This window comes from Tubulanus polymorphus, chromosome 2, assembly GCF_964204645.1.
Source record: "Tubulanus polymorphus chromosome 2, tnTubPoly1.2, whole genome shotgun sequence".
In the NCBI taxonomy this organism is placed as follows: domain Eukaryota; kingdom Metazoa; phylum Nemertea; class Palaeonemertea; order Tubulaniformes; family Tubulanidae; genus Tubulanus; species Tubulanus polymorphus.
The window spans coordinates 7,185,044-7,210,721 of NC_134026.1; the positions used below are offsets into that span (position 1 = coordinate 7,185,044).

At 37.2% G+C, this 25,678-nt stretch overlaps 3 protein-coding genes across 3 annotated transcripts; 1 reads left to right on the forward strand and 2 right to left on the reverse strand.

The window, feature by feature from the left end:
- The first annotated feature begins 375 nt into the window (after positions 1 to 375).
- LOC141898360 (TBC1 domain family member 2B-like) lies at positions 376 to 19,394 on the forward strand. The gene is made up of 19 exons (XM_074784213.1): positions 376 to 911; positions 1,476 to 1,620; positions 2,122 to 2,359; positions 2,807 to 3,147; positions 3,481 to 3,608; positions 4,435 to 4,575; positions 5,688 to 5,904; positions 6,694 to 6,800; positions 6,881 to 6,966; positions 10,726 to 10,822; positions 11,100 to 11,220; positions 13,180 to 13,325; positions 13,779 to 13,890; positions 14,321 to 14,452; positions 14,831 to 14,968; positions 15,762 to 15,938; positions 16,482 to 16,616; positions 16,964 to 17,041; positions 17,472 to 19,394. Exons 1-19 carry the CDS (start codon positions 376 to 378, stop codon positions 17,571 to 17,573), a joined length of 3,177 nt encoding a protein of 1,058 aa, XP_074640314.1. The 3' UTR covers positions 17,574 to 19,394.
- A 44-nt stretch (positions 19,395 to 19,438) lies between these two features.
- LOC141900320 (sterile alpha motif domain-containing protein 15-like) lies at positions 19,439 to 21,383 on the reverse strand. The gene is made up of 3 exons (XM_074787152.1): positions 21,204 to 21,383; positions 20,901 to 20,999; positions 19,439 to 19,956 (listed from the first exon to the last, which is right to left on the reverse strand). The coding sequence occupies exons 1-3, from the start codon at positions 21,318 to 21,320 to the stop codon at positions 19,735 to 19,737; spliced, it is 438 nt and encodes a 145-aa protein (XP_074643253.1). The 5' UTR covers positions 21,321 to 21,383; the 3' UTR covers positions 19,439 to 19,734.
- Positions 21,384 to 21,866: 483 nt separating this feature from the next.
- LOC141898361 (uncharacterized) lies at positions 21,867 to 24,694 on the reverse strand. Its single transcript, XM_074784214.1, has one exon. It carries the CDS (start codon positions 24,683 to 24,685, stop codon positions 22,397 to 22,399), a length of 2,289 nt encoding a protein of 762 aa, XP_074640315.1. The 5' UTR covers positions 24,686 to 24,694; the 3' UTR covers positions 21,867 to 22,396.
- Positions 24,695 to 25,678: the final 984 nt, after the last annotated feature.

A 25,678-nucleotide genomic window follows, 5' to 3' on the forward strand; every position in this document is an offset into this window, starting at 1 on the left:
TATATTCAATGACTGAAATGCATGATAATTTGTGCTGCAGGACTCGGGCATTCATAATTTTCTGCTGCAGCAGGACGACGACGTATATGAGGCTCATTCGCCACTGAACTTGGGAGATTTGAGCGTGGTTTAAGTTCATCATTGAATATGCTTGCCTCAACAGACAACGGAGGGTCGAGACCCCGTAATCCTCCTTTATTACTTATTTGACGCCAGTATAGAAACAGTCGCCCGGACATTCACCGCATTCACCCAAATCACCTAGGAAAATAATGCACCGGGAGTCCCATATTCGATAGCGATCCCGCCGACAATCGAAAGTCCGCATCCGGCTAGTTTACTTAGTCCTACATCCGACGATTAGCACTTTGTAAAATGGAAGCCAGTAGCGGAGGAGATGCTGCCGGGGAAATTTGCAACGCGATTAACAGTTCCACGAGTTCTACCGATGGGTTGTCAGACTTCGGCAACATCGACAAATCATCCACCGATACGTACCCTAGCGAGCCGAGTAGCCATGATAGTTTCGAAGTGGTCCCCGAAGCTCCGAACGGCGCCGAAGTCGCATTCCCCGAACCCGGAAGTAAAAAACATCCTCTGGATGATGACATTGACAGCGCTGATACGGCGGCGAGCGCGGCCACATTGACCGGTGACAGCACTGGTAAAAACCCACCGAAATTACCACCAGATTCCGAACATCGATTGTGCGGATATCTGTCGAAATTAACGGAGAAAAGTTTGATAAAATCGTTTAAAACTCGTTGGTTCGTTTACGGGGATAATAATTGTAAACTGTATTATTACCGAGCTGCGACAGATCCCCTACCGATCGGTGAGATCGATATTTCATCGGCTACTTTTACTTTTGATGCTTCTAACAAAGATAAACCCGGACTCTTTCAAATATGGTGAGTCTCTCTAAGTCTAAGGGAGTGTGTCAGTCGACCCAATAATGCCTATGTTGTAGCCCCACCGAGTTCCACATGTCAGTTTAAGTTTTGATCTCTAAGAGATGACATGAAGAACCGCCTGAATACCAGCTGATTTTGCAGGTTATCTCTAGAACTATGGGTTTAGAACTGTTTTGTTTAGTGAGTAATTGTCGGAGTGTTTTGCATTGAGCCCTGACTATTGAAGAGTACTTCGATATTTGTAGTTTAATGTCTCCATTTTAAGTCCTTATTGAATCGTTCAGAGTTTTAGAGTCTTTATCTTAAGTTTAGATTAGATTGAAAGCGATTGATTAATTAACACTGAATCCAATTTTGTGTGATTCGGTAAAACTAAAACTTGTTGAATTCAATCATCGAATTACCTTCGATTTGTTTTTGCAAAAATTGAAATTAAATTGGAATTAGTAAACTCTTCGTCAAATTTAACGCAATTCTGTGAAACTAAAACTCAACGCTTGATCGTAGAAAATAATTATTATTATTGTTATAATCATTGAAATACTGTTAACTTTTTTGTAGCAACAAAAGTCGAATGAATTATTTAGACGCTCAAGATCGACAGACAATGATGTACTGGTTACAGGAATTACAGAAACGAAGACGTTATTATAGCCATCGCCTGACAGCGAAATCTGAACGAAATACTAAAGATAAAGCTTTCAAAGTAAGTGAACGATCAACGGACTTCTTGTCTGCAAGAATGGAGAGGAAAAATCGCAATAATCTGCCTTAAAACATCTGTAGTATTCATGGAGACTATATGAGGATATTTAAACACTGAATATTAACTCGACTCATGGAAACATTTATAACTCTCTTATATCTTGTAAGGCGCAGTGGCCGAGTGGTTTAAGTGGCTGGTCACTGGTCTCGTCAACCCACGGTTTATGGGTTCAAACCTTGGTGGCGACAGAGTTTCTTGGTGGAAGGTTCTTCTCTGGCCTCTCCCCATTGGGAAAAACATCGAACCTGCTTATAATGCCCTGCGTGGCGCTTAGCGAGTTGAGGTTTTAAAAAAAAACTCATCTCTTAATGTGGTATTTCATATAGGTGTTGATTAGTGGCTTCATTCAAAACAATTCTGGAGCCTTTTTTGACCCTTTCCTCGTATACAGACTGCCTGTAATATATAAAAGATATTCTATGATTTCTGCTGCGTTTTTAGATCCCGGTCAGCGGGCTGATCGGCGATGAGAAGAAAGAATCGTTATTTTCGTCGGAGCCCGAAGAGGACGAATTACCGAATATAATCATACCGGTGACGGAGGAGACCGTAGCGACGAAATCACACCAGCGTCAGTCGTCGGCGTTCACGTGGAACAATTGGAAATCTGATTTAAGAAGTACATTCGCGATGATGAGAGGAGAAAGGAAATCTGTGTTACAAACAGCTGTAGGAACAGGTGAAATTCCGAACATACCTTACTGCCCGACTACTGAAAGGTTCTAACTGAAGTTTGTTTATGAGCCATCAGGGTTCGTACAGATCAGGGAAAAGTCTGGGAATTTGAATTGTTCGCATCTTCAACCCCACCACTGAGGATATCTTATGATTTAAATGGGGGAATTTTTGGTCAGTAAAAAATTTAGGTTCTATCCGGGCATTTTGGATTTGCAAGTTGATTGCACCCTGATCACTGATCCCATCTATTCAGAGGCATGTTTTAAGGGTGTATGGTGCCTTCTTTTTCTCGAAGCTGGTGTTTTTTCTGAAAAGGCAGGAAATAATTCATGTAGTATCATCAACTTCACCAGTTGCCGATGTCGTCGTTTCATCACAACAAAAAATCTGCCCCAGATATGCAGATATAGGAGAACAAATTTTGATACAAATTTTGTGATATTTTCAGATATAACGGAAGGTTGTGAGATCGCATCATCGGCAACAATGTCGAATCAGAAACCTATGAATAGACAACAACAACAGCAGCAGCTGAGACAAAGACAATCTGCATTCTACGCAGTTTTACCTGAAGAGAATGAAACTACAGCTACATCAACAGTGAAAGGAGGGGATGCTGCTGGTTCTCGTTCTCGTTCTGGTTCTGGTTCAGCTGGTGCTTCTAATCGGGATTCGAGATTTGGTTTAGCCTCACTCAGACGTAAGTTTGTCAGCAGAACAAAGTCAACCGATGAAGAGGTCGTGATGCCAGCAAATTTGAACGATGTCATGTGTGCTAAATGTAAACAGGTCAGTGACAACGAAATCCCTGACAAACATGACTGAACTGAACAGTCCATGGTCCCCAAAGTACCGAGAGGAATCTTATGGCATAATATTTTCCAGTTGGGATATATTTGGAAATTCGATCAATTTTCCTCTAAATATTGGGGAAATTCATTTTGCACTACATGTAGTATTTGCTGAGGGCAACTTTCTTGAGACATTTTTCGAAAATCACCTCAATCTATCAGTCACCACTAAAATGTTGACATCCTTGTAGTATGATTGTATCGGTTCACTTTCATGAAGGCCCCATTTTTGGAAAATTGAAAAATCACCTATATTATACTCGGATTTCAGCTTCAGGTTTACGTGAATTCGTTAAAAGATGATTTACAGTCGGTCGAAGATGATTTGGTCGCTCATAAAGACCTCGTAATCGTACAGCAAAAACAGATTGATCTCTTAAATCGGGAAAAGTTAACTCAGTAAGAATTTACTCCTCAACTCACTGTGCTTCAACATCTTCCATACTCGAATCAGCTTTCATATCAAATTTGCTCATTTGAACTGCAAAGCATTGTTAAACTGATGCTCAATTAGTGTCCCTTACAAACCCACGACACCTGCCAGGAGCGAAACAGGGGATTTGATTTTGAAATCGGAAATTTTGAAATCATAAGTTGGATATGTGCACGATCAGACCCCAGTTTTACGGCTCACGGTTAAATTTGACTACAGTTGAAATTACATTCTTCTCCATTACTTTATCTCCATCTCCATCCAATCTAGTCTAATTTTAACTGATAACTGTGGAACTTGATCCTGATAGGTACCGCAATAAATCTGCAGTTTTAATCATCAGTCTTTCATCTTTCCCCTGTTTAATTTAATGCAACTTTTGAAATTAGCAAGCGGTGTGGCCAAGTGGTTAGAACTTTCGACTCTGGGAAGCCAGGTCGAAGGTTCGATCCTGGTACATTATTATCATTATTGTTATTATTACTGTGACACTTATCTTCATTGCCTCTCTTCGCCCAGGAGTAAATGGGTACCTGGCCTGATAGATGACTCCTGAGTGCTCAGTAGTTGCTCAGATGTTACTTCTCCCCAGGGAAAGATGACTGATAAATGGTTAGTTAATAGGCTGGGGGTAATAATACTGGAAAGTTAAGTGCTCTGAGCGGCTTCACTGGATTTTGCGCTATATGAGACACATCATTTTCATTATTATTATTAGAATCATTCTAAAATGAATTGATTTAATTGACGGAATAAGTGCGTAACATCGAAATCTTTCTTTTATTCCGCTAGGAAAACGTTTATTGATAAAATGCAGCAAAGCGAACAAGATACAGTAGAATTACTGAAAACCAGAGATTGCAATATCGTGAATTTAGAACATTTACTCGCGAGTTCACAGGAAGAAATTGAACTTCTTCGATATCAAATACGGTAAGAAAGCTGATACAATTCTGAACGCGTTTCTACAGTTCGATTAGTTCAAACATCTGAAACGTACTGATTTAACCCCTCAGAATCAAACTGCGGAACTGAGTCCTGGATACGCGTCGCTTCAATTATATACTTAATATGTGTCTAAAACTATTGAAAATCTTTTACGTTGACATTTCGGATAGAGTGCTGCTACTTTTATTCAGAGATTTATTTGAAATGAATTACAGTAATCATTACAAATGAATCCATGAAGAAGAGTTCTACCCAAAACATCAGTGTAACAGATTTTCATTGTTAAATCCTAAAATATTGTGGTCGGTTCTTCAGTATCCACTACCCGGTACATAGACTGTGACTTTTCTGAATTGATTTCGACGTCATGTGATAATTAGGATGGAGCTCCCTCTATCATTAAAGTTGTTTCATATACGTGTACTATCAAACTCACTTAAGTCATCATTATGTTGACGACTTACACTTGATAGAAAATTGGAAATACGCTGAACGAAATTTCAGATGACTTCCGTAATTTGACGACTTCACTTAAGTTTCTTCAGTATTGTGTTGACAAACGAGTTTGATTGTATTTATGGGTATTTTTTAATCACATTATATGGTTGTAGATATATAAAATATAGGCTGGGACTGGCTTGTTATCACGCAGTCTGTCGATGGCATCGTAACCAATGCTTTCGAGTTGAGACCGAGTTTTTGATTTGATACAGATCAGGATTTCAATCTGATGACCTGTGAATCTGACTGGTTATCAATCTATACTTTAAATCGAAAATATTCGTAGAGTAGCCGTGTTAACCAGGTTTAAAAATAAGTAATGAGGCGAGTAGTACTGTATACCGATATGTTAACTATTTATTTGACGCACGAGCTTTCGCTTCTAATGAATAGAAGCTTCATCAGGTGAATGAGGTGACTGACTCATTCACCTGATGAAGCTTCTATTCATTAGAAGCGAAAGCTCGTGCGTCAAATAAATAGTTAACCTATACAGTACTACTCGCCTCATTACTTATTTTAAATTGAAACTAATTCAAATTTATTCTGTAAATCATCATCTGTAAATCCTGACTGAATTTTGTTGTGTGTTTCAGTCGAACGGAACAAGAATGTCGTAATCTAAACGAACAAATATCGATGTATCAGGAATCGTTGATAGCCAAAGACGAAGTGGTCATGTCCTTAACGAATCAACTGTTCGCTTTGGAAAACGAACACCAAAATAACGACGATCAAAACGCGACGAACAAACAAGTTTCAATGAAGAAAAACAACGCGGAAATATTAGAAACAGAGCTCGAAAAACTGCAGGTTCGTTTTCATGTTAACCCGTCACCTGACCTATCTTCCTTCAGTGGGACCTCGTTACAGCGAACTTCAAGGGACCAGAAAATATGTTCATTATAACCGATAGTTCGTTATATCTAGTATGAAATTAATCAAATTTTCTCACTTGGGACGAAACTCAATATTTTTTATAGGGTATGAATTGTTGAATCCAATTTCCTTGTATCGAGGTTCAACTGTTTTTCTCTAAATGGTTTCACCAACGAATTGTTTCACTGCTTTTATTAGACAAAACATGACAACCTAAATTCAAATACTTATTTCGTGAAAACCGTAACAGATAGAAACTTGATCCTATGTTGGTTTTGATTTTAAAGAGGTTTATAATGGAAGAGCGGCAGATCGCGATCTATTTTCATAGTTCAAGTTGGGATTCAAGAGTTAAAAAGCATTGGAAAGGAACTAATTTAACAGAGAGTTTGGGACCTTGGTTCTGAATGTTCAACTGAAAAATACTTGAGAATTGAAAAAAGGCGAATAATATCTTATTTTGAAAAAGACTTATCTCATAATTTTCAATATAGTAGCGCTTATAACATTATATTACCTATATTGGTTGTCTAACAACCAATACAGACCCCTAAATATCTAAATGGCCAGAAGGTCTATATCGAGAAGTAGATTATGGTAAAATATCCGAATCTTAGGCAGTGAAATAATTGATTAATAGTTTATTACTGAACGTATCATTACGATATGTCAAATAGTTGGGTCTAAGTGAAGTGTATGTTTAATGATATTGTGTATTGTCAGGACGAGGTGCAGGCTTATGAGATTCAGAACAAGTTCTTGAATATTGAGATTATGGAATTGAACCAATTGAGAAGCGACAGTGAAACTAGAGAGTCGTATTTCGAGGGGTAAGAATCGAGTTTGCAACGAGCTGTGAATATACTTCGTACATTCGCCGTAAAAATTTCCGACAATTCTGTGATTTCAGGAAGTATGCGGAAATGGAGGCACGTTATTACCGGACTCATTCTCGGCACCTTCTGCTTCTAAACCAATTGCACACTCCGCAAAGAGGTAAGAAATTACAAGTCTATTCTTACAGGGTTTTGCAAGTTTGAGCTTCCCAGGTTTGAGTTTAATATTTTCTAAGAGAAGACAAGTCTTAATAAATAAAGGCCTTAAGCATTAGCTGTGGACGGTTAAATCAGAATAATCTCTTAATTTCATTTCAAATTCGGCAATAAAGGCTTTTAAAAATTTAATTTCTATCACTCTCTTGTATACAATAGAATTTCACCGTTGACAATAATCGTGAGTTGGGGCTTGTTTCAGATATGATACAACATGTCTCACAGGGTTTTTATAGTTATACAATGCCCCCAGTTAGTAGAATATTTTGGTTCGTTATTCAAATTGATCTTCAAAAAAATTGGCAGTTTATAGTAGATAGAACCCACAATAAAAAGAAAAAAACTATCTTGTAGCTTAACGTTTCAACTCAATTCTATGAGCCATTTTAAAAAACAGTTAATGTTAATGTTGGCAGTTAATGTTTAGACTCCATTCTCAGAGAATTTTCAATAACGAAGACAGTTGATGTTCTGACTCAATTCTTTGAGCTATTTCAAAAACTTAGAGAGTAGTGACGTTTAGAGACTCAACTCTATGAGCCATATTCAAAACTAAGAGCAAAAGTAATTCCCTCATATAAGCACTTATGAGAATTTCAAGACCCTCAGAGAACGCAACTGGGAGAGTAAATTACTCTTGTTTATTTTTTTTCTCATTTCGATTTGAACAAATTGATTGGAATATTTCCTGTATTATTAAATGTATGGATTTTTTCCAATGTAAACACACTGCCTGAGTGATATTTTGACCAGCTGTTTGTGGTGTGAGTGCTGTGAGATTAGCTGTAGTTTATCGTTCGCTGTTGTTGCGATCAGCTGTTCTCACATTGTCGTCTGCGGTGTACATATGAATGATATACACTCGATTACAGTATGAGTGACTGGTTCTCCTCACTCTATCTGTGTTACTCGCTGTAACTGCAACAGAATTGTGTAATAATCACTGAAATCAGAGAATTATTACGTACATGTCTATTGCAGTGAAGACAAACTAACTGGGTGGTATATAACTGTTCATCAATGTTTAAGGATTACTGCTTTAATTGTCTATGGATTTCTGTTGTAACAACACTGGGACAGACTTTAATTGTTAATTGGTTATTAGGGAATGAAAGACCTTGCACACAGGACACCAGTACCGTGTGCATTTCAGCACACGTTTCATGACAATTGTCGTTAGTGTTTTTCGCACGAAGGTCAGATTTCAGTAAACATTCATTCACAGCGGACTGGCAACACGAGACTAAGTTTAATTTCGAAATATGATATGTCGCGTTATCGGAAACGTTTATTTGCCGATAGAACGAAAAACGGAAAAACGCAAATCGAAAAACGCGATCGATTTTAAGCCGGAAGAATGGGCGATAATTGAAGCGGACGAAGAAACGAAATCACAACCCGAAATCGAAATTATTACAACAAAATGTTTACGAAATCTTAAATACAAAATGGAGGCGTCGAACAATAGTGGTAAAAAGTTCACGGTCGATCAGCAGGTGAATAACGATATTTTAGACGGATATTTGAAATTCGAGGAAGATTTCGAAAGTAACAAACACGAACATTGCGGAGACGTAGTTAGTCGTTATATCCATAACCGCGGCCGGATTCGACCGGTTTATACCGTTAGATTACAGCGAAATCTGCCCCTGAAAGAATCGGCCACGACTGCCCTGATCTGGTCTCGAGATACCGACGACGAATCCCGTCGTAGAATACGAAATGACGATGTGAGTGAAAGTACGTGTGAACTTTCGATAAACCGTCGAAAACCTGAAATACTACACGAAAGCGAGGGCAAAATATTGATGCCGGTCGCGAGATTCGTGCGGAAGTTTTTCTCCCTGAAAGTCGACGAAATATCGAGCAGTTTCAGCGATATGCGACGAGATATCGACGTCAGAGTCGACGAGATACGAGAAACGGCGAGAGGTTTATTGGATTTAAACGAGAAACAGAAGGCAGGATTAGACGAGGGACGATCCGTGAGGAGGATGTTTATCGATATGGTTACTACAGGTAACAGTGTCTCACTTTCTTAACGAAGACGGATGACTAAATACCTTTGGTAGAATTATGATCAGTTACTAATTACGACCGTCTCATTCTCAGTGATTTCAACTATTCAGTGAAATTAGTTACTAATGATGATGACTTTCTCATTCTCGATAACTTTGACAATTCAGTAAAATTATGATTCGTTTCTGATGAAGATCTTCTCATCCTCAATGACTTCAACAATTCAGTGAAATTATGATCAGTTACTAATTACGACCGTCTCATTCTCAGTGATTTCAACTATTCTGTAAAATTAGTTACTAATGATGATGACTTTCTCATTCTCGATAACTTTGACAATTCAGTAAAATTATGATTAGTTTCTGATGACGATCTTCTCATCCTCAATGACTTCAACAATTCAGTGAAATTATGATCAGTTACTAATTAACGACCGTCTCATTCTCAGTGATTTCAACTATTCTGTAAAATTAGTTACTAATGATGATGACTTTCTCATTCTCGATAACTTTGACAATTCAGTAAAATTATGATTAGTTTCTGATGACGATCTTCTCATCCTCAATGACTTCAACAATTCAGTGAAATTATGATCACTTACTAATTAACGACCGTCTCATTCTCAGTGATTTCAACTATTCAGTAGAATTAGTTACTAATGATGATGACTTTCTCATTCTCGATAACTTTGACTATTCAGTAAAATTATGATTCGTTTCTGATGAAGGTCTTCTCATCCTCAATGACTTCAACAATTCAGTGAAATTATGATCAGTTGCTAATTACGACCGTCTCATTCTCAGTGATTTCAACTATTCAGTGAAATTAGTTACTAATGATGATGACTTTCTCATTCTCAATAACTTTGACAATTCAGTAAAATTTTGATTAGTTTCTGATGAAGATCTTCTCATCCTCAATGACTTCAACAATTCAGTGAAATTATGTTGAGTTACTAATGACGACATTCTCGTTGTCAATAACTTTTGACAATTGGGTAAAGCTATGATGACCATCTCATTCTCGATGACTTCAACAATGCAGTAATATTACGTTTAGTTCCTAATGACAAACTTCTCATTCTCAATAACTATAAAGATTCAGTAAAATTATTATTGTTGGTAAATAGGATGAACTGATTCTCGATGGAGTCTAGAAGGAATCATTCGTCGATTCATCGTAGACATATTTCGTGGTATAGAAATCATAATAGAATTATTGTAAAGCAGATTCCAGTAATGACGTATTTGAGGTTGAGCGAATGTGACACTCCTCTCTGACACCTGCTGCATAACACTTCATTTATCATCCAACTGAAATATACATGTGTTACAGCTTCAAGCATGGACAAATATTTTGTGTGATTATTGTGAAACATTCGATGTCGGGATTCGTGATATCTCGCCCTGGATACCCTACACCCGAACCCCGGGCCACTCCACCCCTAAAATTGTCTTTTTTATTTTAATGTATCCTGATAAGAAAATAACGAAAGCCGAAGTGCTTGAAATACGGACATCGACTTACCTCGGAAGACAGGCCGTGTCTGTTACAAGATTCTGTACTGATTAGCCAAATAAGGGGTCGGCCGACCGTGGTGTATGAGAGTTATACGTACACGAATAATCAATATATTGGATTTGTGAACATGCTGAAGTTATGTTAAATGTCTTTATAATTTAAGGTGGAGATGAATGTAAAACGCAAGAAATGGTTAGTCAATTGTTAGAAGATGCGATGGAAAGCGAAGTTCACAGTAAAATTGATCATATTGACTACAGGTAATACCTCAATAATTCCGAGCAAATTAAAAAAGAGTCTTGAGGCCTAGTGGCGCATTTGTTACTTAATCTGACAAGTCTTGATGTTAAGTTAGTTATAGAACAAAGAAGGGCTTTGACTTATCATAAGAGGCTCAGGGTATTTTCTTTTAAAATCTGACTGATCTTTGAATATTAAATTGGCAGCTATAGAAACAAATATGGTGACTGGTATAGACTGTGTTTAGCTGATTCCTGGAGACTGTACTTATGATCGTATTTTCTTTGTATTTCGCAGCTCTAAAGAATGCGATCGCTACGGTTTCTATAAACCCATGTTCGACCTGGAAGACGATGCAGTTTTAGCTCGCGCGAAGCAGTTAGAACGGAACGCCGATGAAATCACAAAAACAATCACGGTAAGCTTATCGCTTATCTCTGATTCTTCGGGTCTACCAAAAAATTTTGAAATCAGTTGATTATCAGTTTTTCGGTGCCTTCAACGCTTCACCCAATAATTGCTTTAAATTCTTGAAGAAGTTAATTTTTCATTTTATTCACCTAGTAAAATTGCAAAACTGATGATATACAGTAATTAACACCAGAAATTTGTGGGGCACTCAAATAACCACCTTGTAGTGTAATGGAGTGCCGAGTTATAGATATTGTCCCATGAATAAAAACCCAGAGTAGATTTGTAGAAAAAGTTTATTTCCTAACGGTTTCGAGGTTAAAACTAAACCTCATCTTCAGGGGAACAAAAAAAAATTATACAAATCTACTGTGGGTTTTTATTCGTTAACTATACTGAGATTTAGATCAGTTCACTACAGTCATTGTCATCTCTTTGTCAACATTGACACTTAATCATTTCATTCTCTGCTCATGAGAATTCAGTTTTCATTGCAGCAATTGCTCAGATTGGTTTAATTAGAATAATTGGACGTATTTAAAAACCTGATTCATATCACTTCAACTAATTGTATCTACCGGGTATATCTATGAAATTGAATTGTTAGGTATGATTTGAAAAGCTGCAATTTTCCATTGAATGCCTGGATAAATCAACTGAAATCGACTTCAAAATTTTGGTATTGATCAAACCTATTCATTCAAATTTGAACATCTGATGAATTTAACTGTATATGTGGCATATAATAACTAGAATTCATTTGTGTGTTGAATTGACACTCATGTGCAGAGCCTGAATGATAGCGTCAATACGCTTGACACATACAGTGAAAATTTGTCATTTTATCAAGTAAAAACCCACAATTGATATTAAAACGTTTATTGCCTGATAGTTTCGGAGTTTAACTCACCTCCATCATGAGAGAAACCCTAAATGATATAATAATGAATTACAGTAATTTAAAAGTACAGTTGTTTGATCTTAAAATAGGGATTGTCCCCGTTATTTATTTATCTGGTTGGTAAAGTTCGTTTGATTTTTCGATTGAGTGTCCCTTACAGACCCACCACACCTGCCGGGAGCGAAACAGGGGGTTTGATTTTGAAATTGGAAATTGAAATACAGGCATAGTTGTGTGATCGGCGGTCGAGTTAACAGAATTTTTTTTTTAAACGGAGTACATAATTGGAAATTCGGTTCCGGTTCATCCAAACAGTCTTCCATTCAGTCTGAACCGGCAAGTGACTGATTGGGAAGTACAGCTGTACCGAGTAAGGATATTACTGCAATTCATTATTCTATCATTTTGGTTTCTTTGATGGTGGAGTTTAGATAAACTCTGTAACTGTCAGACAATAAACAGTATAATATCAACGGTGGGTTTTCACAATGGAACCTAGATACAGTGAACTTCATAGGGCCAGAAAATCTGTTGGTTATAACTGAAAGTTCGTTTTATCCAGAATAACAATTATCGAAATCTTCCTATTTTGGATAATAATCGTGTTATTGGATGTCTTGTAAACGAGGTTCCACTATACTTGTAAATTCTAAATACAAAAACTGAGATTGATAACAGTCTTCCAGTCTTGTCAAATTGTATCGACGATTTATCCAAATGACAACTTTAGATCTTGTGTGGATTGATTCGGAAATAATGTTTAGGGCCAAAAAATAAGAGATGTCTTCAGTAATGTGATGAGCACTTAGTCAAGTGTGACTTTACCTGACTACGACCACTATTAAGAGTAGTTTCTACTCTTTTTAAGACCTCAACTACTGCCAAAAATATCAAAATATTCTCAAAATCGGAATAATTTCTTGTTCTAGTTTGATATAAAATTACTCTCATTTGTGTTAGAAAATTACTACAATCAAGAGATATCAGACAGTCTGATCTGCTGTGTGAATATTAAAACCTGTATTTTAAAATCTGTATTTCTGGACGGTTTTGTCATATTTTCAGGATCAAGAATCTGAGACGTCCGTGAGGGTGAAGTGGGAGAATTACTTTGTTAGTTTAGGAATTAAAGAGATGACTCCGAGTCTAGAACTGAAGACTTTAATTCGCTCAGGAGTTCCATATGAATATAAAGAGAAAGTCTGGAAAGGGTAAGAGTCTGACTTCAATAATCGGAAATATGCGAGTTTATGTTGGCGCCATAGGCCTCAGGGCTGGTTGCTTAGTCGCAGCTTAGACTTACGACCAGTCCAAAACTAACTTAGTTCTATAGCCAATCTAACAACTTACTTAGACTCTTAAGATATAGGACCACTTTCAGACTTAAGTCATGATTGTGCAACTGGCCGCGGGACCCGTTCTTCAGTGAAGTTTGACTCAAAATAATTGGCTCTGGAGTCGAATTCTAACTGAGAACTGTGGAACCAGCTCAATTCAACACATATGAATTCAAACTACAACTTTTAACTTTCTCTTTTTTAACTTTTGAACAAAATTTTTAAATCTCTAACTCTGTCAGAATGTAACGTACAATACTGTATGTCAGGAGGGCAAGGATTGAGTTCCTGAAGAATTGTCTAATAGTCTGTGTATTATCGTTTTAGGTGTATAAACATGAGAATTGGTAAATATAAAGAGATGTACGGACCGTGTTATTATTCAAATATTCTATCATCAAAACTCAGACAGAGTAAACACAATCCAGCCGCGAAACAGGTACCGGTTTTATTATTATATTCACAGCTTACTGTCCAGTTACACAGTTTCCTTATAGATTTGATTTCAGGTTGAAACCGCTTCTCAACAACTCTTCTCTTTTATGATAGTAAAAGAATGATAATAATCTTATCTACCGTTCTGGATTATGATTTTACAATGGTGATACATATGCATAATTTCAAATCGGAGGGACGCGTAAAGAAACGTATAAATGATTACAAGAGCTTCATGCAACCTTCATAGACCCAATCAAACTCTCTTTCACACCACACACAGAAGTATCTATGAGTCAGATGGCAGAAACTAGCAAAATATTAATTAATCAATAATTGTAATAGACTGGTTTTGAATCGAAGCCTTAACTGTACAGCTGGGCCTTGTTGGTTATTCACGGCAAGTAATTCATTCTTTTTAATTTTTACTTCAGATCGAGCTGGATCTATTGAGAACGTTACCCAATAATAAACACTATGAGACTCTTAGTTCTGAAGGTATCCCTCGACTAAGGAGGATACTTCTAGCTTACAGTTGGCATAATCCACTAATTGGTTACTGTCAGGTATGTACAGTGTTTTCATAACTCGGTCCTCCATATATAGATATATAGATATCGCTTCAAACCTCTGTAAATCTTTAGAAATTAAAGAACTACAATTTTTAGAGTCAATGTTAATTGAGTCCTGAACCTGGATTCTCGGCTCTACTCAAGTTAAAGATCTACGTAGCTCAGATTCATACATCATTAGTAGATCTGAAAACTCTGGACCAGGGTGTTTTTATGAAACAGATCCCAGTTCCACAGTTCTCGATCAAATTTTGACCCTAAGGTTAAATTCATTGGAAACAAACTGATTTCATCTCCTGTGTCCTGTGACATTGTTGTTCTGATTCTTTGGTATTCTTGATATGAAATATTTGGTTTGTGTTTTTGATGTAGGGTTTGAATCGATTGGTAGCTATAGCTCTGCTATTCCTCAATGAAGAAGATGCGTTCTGGTGTCTGGTTACAATAGCAGATTACATTATGCCTCAAGATTATTACAGTAAAACATTAGTCGCGTCTCAAGCTGACCAGGTAAAAATCTCGATGAAATAGTTCATTTGTGCAAGGACAGATAGACTCAGGGTCTTAGGGTGTTATTCTGTGGATTGAGCTGAAAATACTTATGGAAGTTTTCCAAGAACCACGAATCAAGCCCATACTGTACACAAATTAGTCTATAAGTCTAGAAAAAGGATATTTTAGCTAGTTCCAAAACCACTCATGTTGAGCATACAAAAATAAACTTTTACACAATGAATGATATCATGAAACATGAAAAATGACATCCAAAGCATCTTTAGATACACTGCAGTTCAAAAAGACACTTAAGAAGTCAATTGTTTCAGGCACATTATAAATAATGATATTCCATCCTGTGGAGCGCATGAGAAGTGTTTCTATAGGATTTTTGCGCTATCGAAATGCTATTTATTATTTCTATTGGCATTATGAATAACAATATGAACTAACAATAGCTACCTATATTATAAACCGTTGTGGGCACGAATCCCTAAATATCGATAGAGTTTATGATAGCTGTGTATCTTTACAAGGGACTAACTACAGTGGAACCTCGTTGCAGCGAACTTCATGGGACCAGTAAATATGTTCGTTATATCCAGTATGAAATTAGTTAAACCTTTTTACTTTGGACGAAATTCTATATTTGTTATATCTGATGAATCGTTGTATCTGAGTTTGTTATTATGAGGTTCCACTGTATTACTGCCCAGTACTCTCTGAATCGCCTGTGTAAGTTACTCCTGTAGAAAGAAATACCTTTAATCAGCTAGAGTTAATATTGTGTATTCTGTATTATTTGCAGCGAGTTTTGAAAGATTTGTTAGCGGAGAAGTTGCCTAGAATCGACGGTCACCTCGAACAGTTAGAGGTTGATGTTACGCTGTTCACATTCAACTGGTTCCTCACAATCTACGTAGATAACATTCCAGCGGAAACATTCCTCAGAATATGGGATGCTTTTCTCTATGAAGGTCGCAAGGTAGATTTTGTCTTCTGGAGCCAGTTCGGCAAATCACTGATGAAACACTCTTGAGTCTGTGTAGTAATAATAAGATAGAACATCCCCACTCAGAAAGAAAAAGGTCCAAATTGGTTTCCTTTAGTGACTGGTAGCGCTAAGTTACCTTAAGATATAGTTGAAACATCAAAGACAAATCATTAGCCAGGGGCGTTGGAAGCAATTTTTGATTGCCGCAGCCAAATGCTGATTTTGGACAGGTTTTAAATATTGCATCGGCGAATTTACTTAATTTCTTCAAAAATGTGGTATTCAAAGAAAAAAAAATGTCATTAGTAAATTATTGCCGCGGCTTTTGCCGCTGCAGTCGCTGCACTTCCAACGCCACTGTTAGCACTAAAGAAAACCCTCTCAGATTCGTTCCTCTCTGAATGTTGGATCTTTTCTGTATATTTTCTGGGTAAAATTTCACTCTACAGTTATAGGATTGTAAATTAACTAATCTTAACTCTTCATAGTCTCTGATAATGAACTCTGACATTATCGCGTTGATATTTGTTTCAGGTTTTATTTCGTTTCGCAATCGCGTTTTTCAAATATTGTGAAGATGAAATTCTCGCTCAGCGCGATCAGTTGATGGCTCATAATTTCTTGCGGAATATGGGAGAAAGAATGACGGACACGCGACGTTTGACACAGGTACGAACAAATAATTAGTGGGGATTCAATTAAATCTCAAATATGAAATTTTTATTTATGCCCTTTCGTCAGAAAGCTGTTTGTAAATTTTCGTCAAACTTCGTCGTCTTTAAACCCAGTAAAAATACTGTCCTTGGTTCTTTCAATAACGTAAACAATGTAATTATAGACTGGTTATAAGACAGCGAGTACATTGACCGACCATGAAACCTAAACCTTCAAATCAGCCCCCCATGCGTGCATGCATTATACAGTTTCGTGCTTCATAGCTCTTATGGCGTAGACCCAAAAACTATGATAATTCGCGTCAGTGGTTGAATGGTTTTTGGCATTCGTTTTTATTGCAGATTGCGTTCCATGACTTAAATCCTTTCCCGATGAGAAACATAAACAATAAACGTAACGTTCATTTGATACAAGTTCGGGTGAGTGACACTTTTCAATTTTACAGTTTTTGATTAACATTTTAGAATCTATGGTTGAGAGGTTTGACATAATTGGATATATTTTCCGTAATATATTTAATAACCCTAGTGTGTAATGAACATTTCAACAGTTGATGATATGAAAAATTTATTTTTCTGAGAGTTTTGAGATTTAAATCCCATCTATTCCTCAACAAAACAGTAATGAATGTTAATTATTGTTTCTCTGAAGATGAGATTAAGATAGATTCTGAAAATTTTAGAAAACAGGTACACTACAGTATTGAGATCATAGATTGGTGGATGTTCATTTCTTTTCTCTATCGAGAATACATCAGTTCATATCCACCAGAATATCAGGATTTACAGGGTACATCTCTCTTTGTAGAAATGGATGTTAATTTAGTGAATGTTATTTATAATATTTCAGGGTGAATTAGAGGAACTCGATGCGTTGAGGGAGGATTTCCGTACGACGCATAAAGATTCACATTATAATGATGACAACTGGTTGGATGATGACGACGATTAAAGAATGGGAGATGGGAAAGGTGTGAAAGTGTGATTACAATGAAGATGTGTGTGGATGCGTGAAATATGTATTATTTCTATGTAGATTTGAATAATTAGAAGAAGAATTTTGTAAAATAATGTAAAATATATTCATGTTGCTGGTGATCGATTAAGATAGAGTCAGGTAAAAATCAGAAACATTTAACTTAAGATTTTTGTACTTATTTCAATCTTATCCGAGAACGTTTTACTTACATGTATGTATCAGTTGAGCTTTTTAAGATTTAGGATTAGGGTAAGACTTGACTGTTTTAAAAATAGATTCGAACTCCGAAGAATTATCTTAAGATGCGATCGCACAAACGTTTTTGAAGAGTTCCAGATGAGGCCAGGGTCACACTGGTGCCAAGTTTGGCTCGAGCCTGATCGCGGCTTCATTATTTGACTCAGGCAAAATTTGACTCGTTTCTGGGCTGGGCTGAATCAACTGTGTGTGATCACCATCCTAATTGTCTCGTGTGGAACTATGTCGGGTTGAATGGTATCTGTGTTAATCTAGTTGGACATGAATCAAGTGTAAATACAACAGACAAATCATCAATCTAATTGTTATCTATGGAACTATTGTAGCTCTAGTCTGGTCTTCAAAATTGTACAATCATTTCATGCAATCTGATTTACAGTCAAGAGATACTGAAAGCATTTGTTTATTTATGTTGCTATGTTAAACTTAAAATTTTATATGATGTTTCGATTCAAATCTGTTTGAATTCATGAAAGTATTTTCGTTGTAAGATTCCTTGTTATGACTTTGCGTTTAGGTTTGATTTAATGGATCTTCATTAAAAAAATGGAATTAGGATGATGTAGGCCTATATTAATTGAGAATTTGCCAGAAATCCGGTAAAACTTTGGTATTCTGCGCTGTAAGGAGGTTATGTACGGATTGTTTCCGTGTTGTCAGGGTCCATTCTAAGCACTTGTCCGATTGCCCGAGACAAGTATATTATCATTAGGGCAAGTAGGTTATCGTTATCACTTCTCCCCAGGCTAGTGTGTTTTTATATCTCGAAGCCATTTCCCAATCGATACATCAGTTGGACCGCCTGTGTAGGGCAAGTGGATATTTGAGGGGGCAAGTAAAATTTCAGATATACTTGCCCCCCGGGCAAGTGGTTTTTATTCCTTAGATCGGCCCCTGGTTGTCCGTTGAATGGCCGCCATTCTTACTTCAGTTAGCCGCTGTCAATTTTGGCACTGTGACATCATGTATATAACCTCTAGGTGGCACTTTGCCCATTATGTGTAATGATTATGGCTATGTGCCCAATATATTATGGCTAGGTGCCTGATGGCTGTATGTATTCTATCAACATCACTGTGTGCAATGTTTATATACTCTGTATTATATTAATGTTTAAAATTATGACCAGTTACGAATGGTTATTTCCAAAAATGGTCTCAAGTCTGGACTCTGTGACAACGTCAAAGCCCAGTCTCATAAATAATTCTAACTCACTCCAGATGAAAGTAAATTGAATTAATCAAATATCAGGTTGATTTCTAAAACTGCAGAAACTGAAGATATGGTTTATCTCCTTCCCAATTAAAACTCTTCACCTAATTTGCTACTTGAAAAAACTCGAGTTTTCAAATTAAAGTTTTTTTTAACCCTCATTTGAAGTAGTTTTGAAATTGTATAAAAACTTGAACATGTATTACTGATAAATGGTGCTTCATGTGAATTATTATTCATTCTAGTCTTTCAATAAAAACATGAATTCATTGAAATTTTGCTGTAAAATGGTAAAATCGTTTTACAATCAAAAACAAAGCGAAAACAGATTGAAATAAAAACAAATATTAATGAATTTTTGAACGTATTTACAATTTTATTGTTGAAAGAATAACGTGAAATTAACACTGAGTAAAACTGACAATCATCAGCAGAACTGACAATCACCAAAAGGATTGGCAATCAACAGAACTGACAATCATTAGCAGGATTTTCTGGTTGTTTCTACATGTTCATGTCTCTGGAACGAGCACGAAGGCAGAGCCTTTTCAGCAGTTTAAGTTTAAAGTTGACTTCAAAGTTATCTTCTAATCAAAAATGAACTAACTGAATTCAGCTAAGAACCATGGAACCAGTCTGCTGGTGTGTTGAGTCTGATATATCATTAATGTGGTAAGCACAGACACATGTTAGCTAGCGGTGGTTGCCAGATGACGCCTTCATGTTTTAATGTAAACTGTTTAAACGTCATGTTGTCCATTTTTTCACCGGTAGCTGATTTACATTCTATATACATTCCTAATTCATTCCTCGGTGCTCGACTTATACTACGAGACCAATCGGGATCCTCTATGTTCAACATCTCGCGGATACTTTTTGCGATCAACTGAAAATAAAGCAGCCATTGAGTTAGAACTACTAAATCTCTCCACAGTTCTACTAGAGTACCAGTACTCTAGTACTGGTACTCTAGAAGACCCAGTTCCACAGATCTGGACCAAGTTCACGGTTATCATTTCCCAACTCTGCAATCAAATCTAGGAACTTGATCCAGGTCCATAAGTCTCTTAATTAATTCATTATCATGCGCCTTATGGCATTAAACCAACTCAAACAAATACATAGGGAAGTGATTATTTAGCCGACTTCTGAACGCTATTTTGCCGGATCCATATATTATGTATCAATAAAATCATTTTATTGGGTTTAGGGTTAGGGTCTTGATGGGGTTAGTGTCGAGAGGGTGAGAAGAGTGTCCAGAGGGTTCCGTTTCACAACTAGGGATAGGGTTGGGTAAGGTGAGGCTATATGTAGTTAAAACATTCGGGTGGTTTTCAGCGAGCTCTGTGGTCTGAATGGGGAGACGCTGCGCTAGTAGTTTACTGGCCCGGGTTCGAGCCTCGCTCTATCCGCTCTATTTTCTCAACTTCTGTTCTCCACCCTTCCTTCGAATTTTCCGAAGTCGCACACATACGCATGCGCGGAGTAAACCAGCCAATTAGAGACGATATCCGGCAAAATAGCGTTCAGAAGGTAAAATAACTACTGCCAATAATAAAGCATAAGCGGATCTTGAACCCTTATTTTGTTTGTTTGTTTGTTTTTGCTTTATGTCATTTCGATCATGCTTGGTTTCCAAAGACTGAGCCCTATTCACTTTGAAGTATTGCCCGTACGCTCTCATATTGAGACAGCTGGCTGAAATAATGTGGAGGGAACAAGCAGTTTTAACACCAGTTAATCTTCTTAGGGCGAACCTTTGACTGGAACAGCAGCTAAGCTATGTGGTAGAACAAGAAGACATGGAGAAACTGAACTCATGAATTTTACCTTTATGTGGTCAAAGTCTGTTATTCCTAATCTGGGTAGAGCCGAGGCATCAACTTTAATCAATTTTCTCCCATTTACCATATTTGTTAAGAAACAATTCTGAAATACAGAAGTGATAAAGAAATTAGCCTAAATAATTACTATTATCAAGAAGAGCATTACACCAAAAGAAAACAGATGGATACTGGATGATCTGAGCTACAGTTCATCCCAAATATGAACTACCCCCCCCCCCCCCAAAAAAAAAAACTGCCTGCGCTGCACACCGGCACATCGGCGTCACTGACACTGGCGTATACTCACTCTATAACACGGGAACCCTAATTGTTCTATCCAATCAGCAACATCATTTTCAGACCAATATAAACAACTGGGAACTCTGTCATCTTTCAGATCATCGATTGTCGAACTACGGGACATATTCGCGATTCAAAAACTGTCGTGAAAGTTTTTGACTTAAACCCGGAAGCAGAAATTTGTTTACATCCGTAGCCAAGCAGGTGCGAGAGACCGTTCGGACACCGATACGGCTTGTGGCGGCAGCACTCTACAGTCCCCTAGCGGAATCTCTATGAACTAATGTAACTTGCGGGCTGGTGCGAAATCACACTCCTATCAGTTGTAGATTAATGTAAAAACGATAATCTGTAAATCCAGTGTCTATGATGTTATTTTGAGGCTGGGAGTTTCTGTCTTATCCAATCCACTACGCACGATCATAGCCCAATTGTAAACCTCGAGGATAGGATAAACAGACACTGGCATTCTCGAATGAGATAAATTATAGATACTGGATTAACAGATTATCCTTTTACACTACCTACTACAAGCCCCGTGATCGAAATGGCTGTATTTGACTAATTTCCAAAAAGAGGATTTTAAAACCACACACTAAAAGATGGAAAACTTTCAGATATTTTTACATCAATTTATTATGTACTATTCCTTACTAATGTATATAGTCGATACAAATTTAAGCCCTTGAATTGACACTGATAAAGTAAAAAGATGCAATCATACAACTATTATTCAATCAATTAAATAAACAATTTACCCTCATGTTTTCGCTGTTGCGGATGTAGCCATTTAATTTATACATAACTATCATTCCATTAGAATATTGACACACACCTGATCGAATGCCTTCCTGCATAACAATTGTTTTCCTTGGTTATTATATATCTATTAGCACATATTGTTTATAATTTGATACGGCGCGCCACAAGGCACGTTTATAGCCTATGTAGGTATCAGATACATGGGAACTGTGATCGACCTTGTACATGAAATCTTTTGAGATTGCCCTCATTTTATCGTCAGCAAAATTAAAAAATGCATTTCAGCTGCGGCATGCATCTAATATCGTATTTGTGAACATCGATGTGCCCTCTTTGGGATGCCTTTACAACATCCTTCGAAAAGCCCTTGTGTAATAGGGATGATAAATTTTGAACAGGCATTTTTCCTTAATTGAAATAAAGGTTAGTGTTATCAGTTTAGCAGTCGGATAAGCGGCTCGATCGAAACATGTTAGCTGGTCGTATGAATTTTTTCTGTTTACCGATCAGGGTAAGACGGACTTTTTTCCAAAACGTGGAAATGCCTCTATCGTTTCGCGGGTATTTCATGTGGACAACATTTGAAATGATCGTCCGCAAGGATTCGGGCATGCGCGACACGGGTATATGATCGATATTCAGCACGAGTATGATGTTATTGCTCTCTTCGACGCACCGGTTTGCCGCCATGCTTATCACAAATTCCGCCCATTCTTCGTCGATGAATGACTCAGTCAGCAAGAACACGACCCACCGAGACCCGTAAATTGCATCTATGTTGTTTTTTTGTATGTAGCCACCGATTGTAAAGTCTCGAAACTCGATGCAAAACTTCGAAGCGAAATCTTTGGAATTTTCGATCTCGGGTATGAAATTCAAATAGACAAATTGAAGATCTTCCATACTATGACTCAGAAATCCGTCAAACGTAGAACTACAAAGATCTTCTGTCTTTCTTTGCAATAGTTTTGGTAGTAGCTTATTTATATTCACCATCCACCAATAGAAAATTTCCCATCGCTTTTTGGCGACAATTCGTCCAATAACCATAATAATAGCAGCGACGCATAAAGTCGAAAGAGAAATGATTATGTCTTTGTGGTTGTCACATTCCATCCAAGATAACTGAAAGTTCACGATAGGAACTCCGGATAGTTTTCTTGGTGAATTACATACAAGTTTGAGCGTGGACCGATTTTGATTAAATTCTGATACTAAGTCGTAATAGAAATGTTTCTTATTTCTATGATTTTCTAAGTCTATAAGCCAATTTCGCATCGGCCTCAGTTGACAGTCGCATGAGAAATCATTATCGTGAAGTCTTGCGTATCTTAATCTTTTTAAGTGCATGATTTGAGAAGGATCGAAGGTCTTTAAATGATTTGATACTAAATTCAAAGTGTGGAGGTTCATCAATGGCTTAAACAGACCTGGTTGAATCGATGACAACCTGTTATTCTTCAACACCAAAACCTTCAAATTAGGGATGATCTTAAATAGGTTTGCATCCAATTGTCTTATTCCATTTCTAGATAAATCGAGCAATTCTAGTGAAGGAACTCTACTAAGAATGCTATAAATAACACGACAAGGACAGTTGCCAATAATCGTCCCAGTAAGGTACAACGACTTCAGTTTATAAAATTTCCTTCCCCAAACGAGGCTTTCGCACGCGAATAAAAGCATTCGTTTCATAAGGTAGTCATTATATGGTCCTGTAAGACTGTTGATTGCGATATGAACTATAGAATTGGCCGGTAACAGATCGAATGTCTTCAGGCATAAGAAAACGTAAGGACTTGTTATAGTAATCATTAGTAAACGCAACTCCCGTAAATTCCTTATGTCCTTTTTCAGATAAAAGTCTCGGTCACCGAAGCTACGACTATTAGCAAATGTATTTTTGCTAATAACCAGGCATGGGGATTCATTATTAGGATCTCGCCCAATTTTCGCTTCAATAACACATGATATTCTCAATCCAATTAGTGTGTTGTTTTGGGGGAATGAAGTGCTCCTATCGAAGCATGTTAAACCAGGCGAATTCCCTGCCAAAAATAACCGTAGTTTTGGCTTGGTTATCATTGAATCAGTAAGATTCAAATTCCTGATGTTGTTTTGCTGCAAATCTATATGACGCAGATTGCTGAGCGCGATGAATTGATGTTTTTTGAATTTCGTTCTGCAATAATTCATCTCAAGCGTTTTCAACTTTTTGAAACCATCGAAAAAGCCTATTTCTACTTCGGGTATTCGATTAAATCTGAGACTTAAATATATTAAATTCTGCGCGGGTAGATATTTCGACATCGATGCGGTCAACGCGATAGTTGATTGCGGCGGCCACGCAGCCCGTAACGATAACACGCGAAGATAAACGCAATTTTGCATCGAATAAAACAGATTGTAGATATCTTTGACAGTGTGCCTTGCAAAACACTGCATTCTTACGACAAACGTGCGATAAAAGTACAGAATAAAATCGTAAATTAGCCTATCCAGATACTTATTTTTCAGGAAAGCCTGTTTGTCAATAGACCGTACTGGATTACATGAAACATCGAGGAATATCAAATTCGGTAGATAATGAAGAGATTTCGGTCCAACCAGTGAATCCAACGCATTTTCCTTTATGTTTAACATCTTCAGTCTCGGCAATCGACGTAAAGGTTTTAAACTCTTTATCCTATTCTTCGATAAGTCAAGAATATTTATATAATTCTTCATTAACGGGAACTTCGTGAGTCCTTTATTCGCGCAGTTGGCGACGCCAAAATTCTGCCTGAAAATATATATATATGCTAGGATGCTAATTTTTGCGCGACAAACATTATTTTCATCGATGCTCATATTTCCCAATATTACACGAATATAGGAGTTTGAACTAAGAACTTAAAAGAATTTCGTTAGCGAAAGACAACAGAATGAACTCAAAACTTACGGCCCAGTTTGAATGTAACAACGACACACTGACGGACAACCGTAGAAAAAACGTCTGACGCCGCGTCGGTTAGGACGTCGCTTGTCGCCGACCATTTCTACTTCAGACCGCTGCAGCATCGCGCTACCGCCCAGTGAAAGGTATCTCTCATGATCAAACGAGTTAATTTCTGAATTTGGAACTCTTTCGATTGTAGTAATTTTCGATGTCATGCCACAGTGGCCGGCGCACAAGATTGTAATAGCCAAAAGTATAAATTCCATCATTTTCGGCAGTCCCTCACTGATCCACGTACTCATCGAACAGACGATCAAGTATTTGTGTAATGATGCATAAATCAATAATGAAACTCGAAAAAACTTCCGGATTATTTTTTGTCATCACGTCTTCTGCCAAAGGAAGCTGCGGCAAGTGATGTCAGAATGTGCGCGGTCGTGTTGTAAATGAACGACTGTCCGTAAGATGGCGCATTGACAGCCAATGTGTTTATCCCTCCAATAGTATATATATATATATATATGTATCGTAAATAGTTAATGTATATATTTTGTTACGTTTTCATTCTCTAAATTTTTTCATTTCAGTGCTGTTTTGTAAATATTTGTATATACATGTGTAATAGTTTTCCTCCATATGCCATGGAAATGGTTGGACGAGTGTACTTAAAATTGGAATTGATTACGGTACGCACTACTTCTCTCCGGACAAGATACATGTGCTACTTCTGATGAAACCGGCGTCACGGTATACATGCATAATCATTGCCAACGATCAGGTTC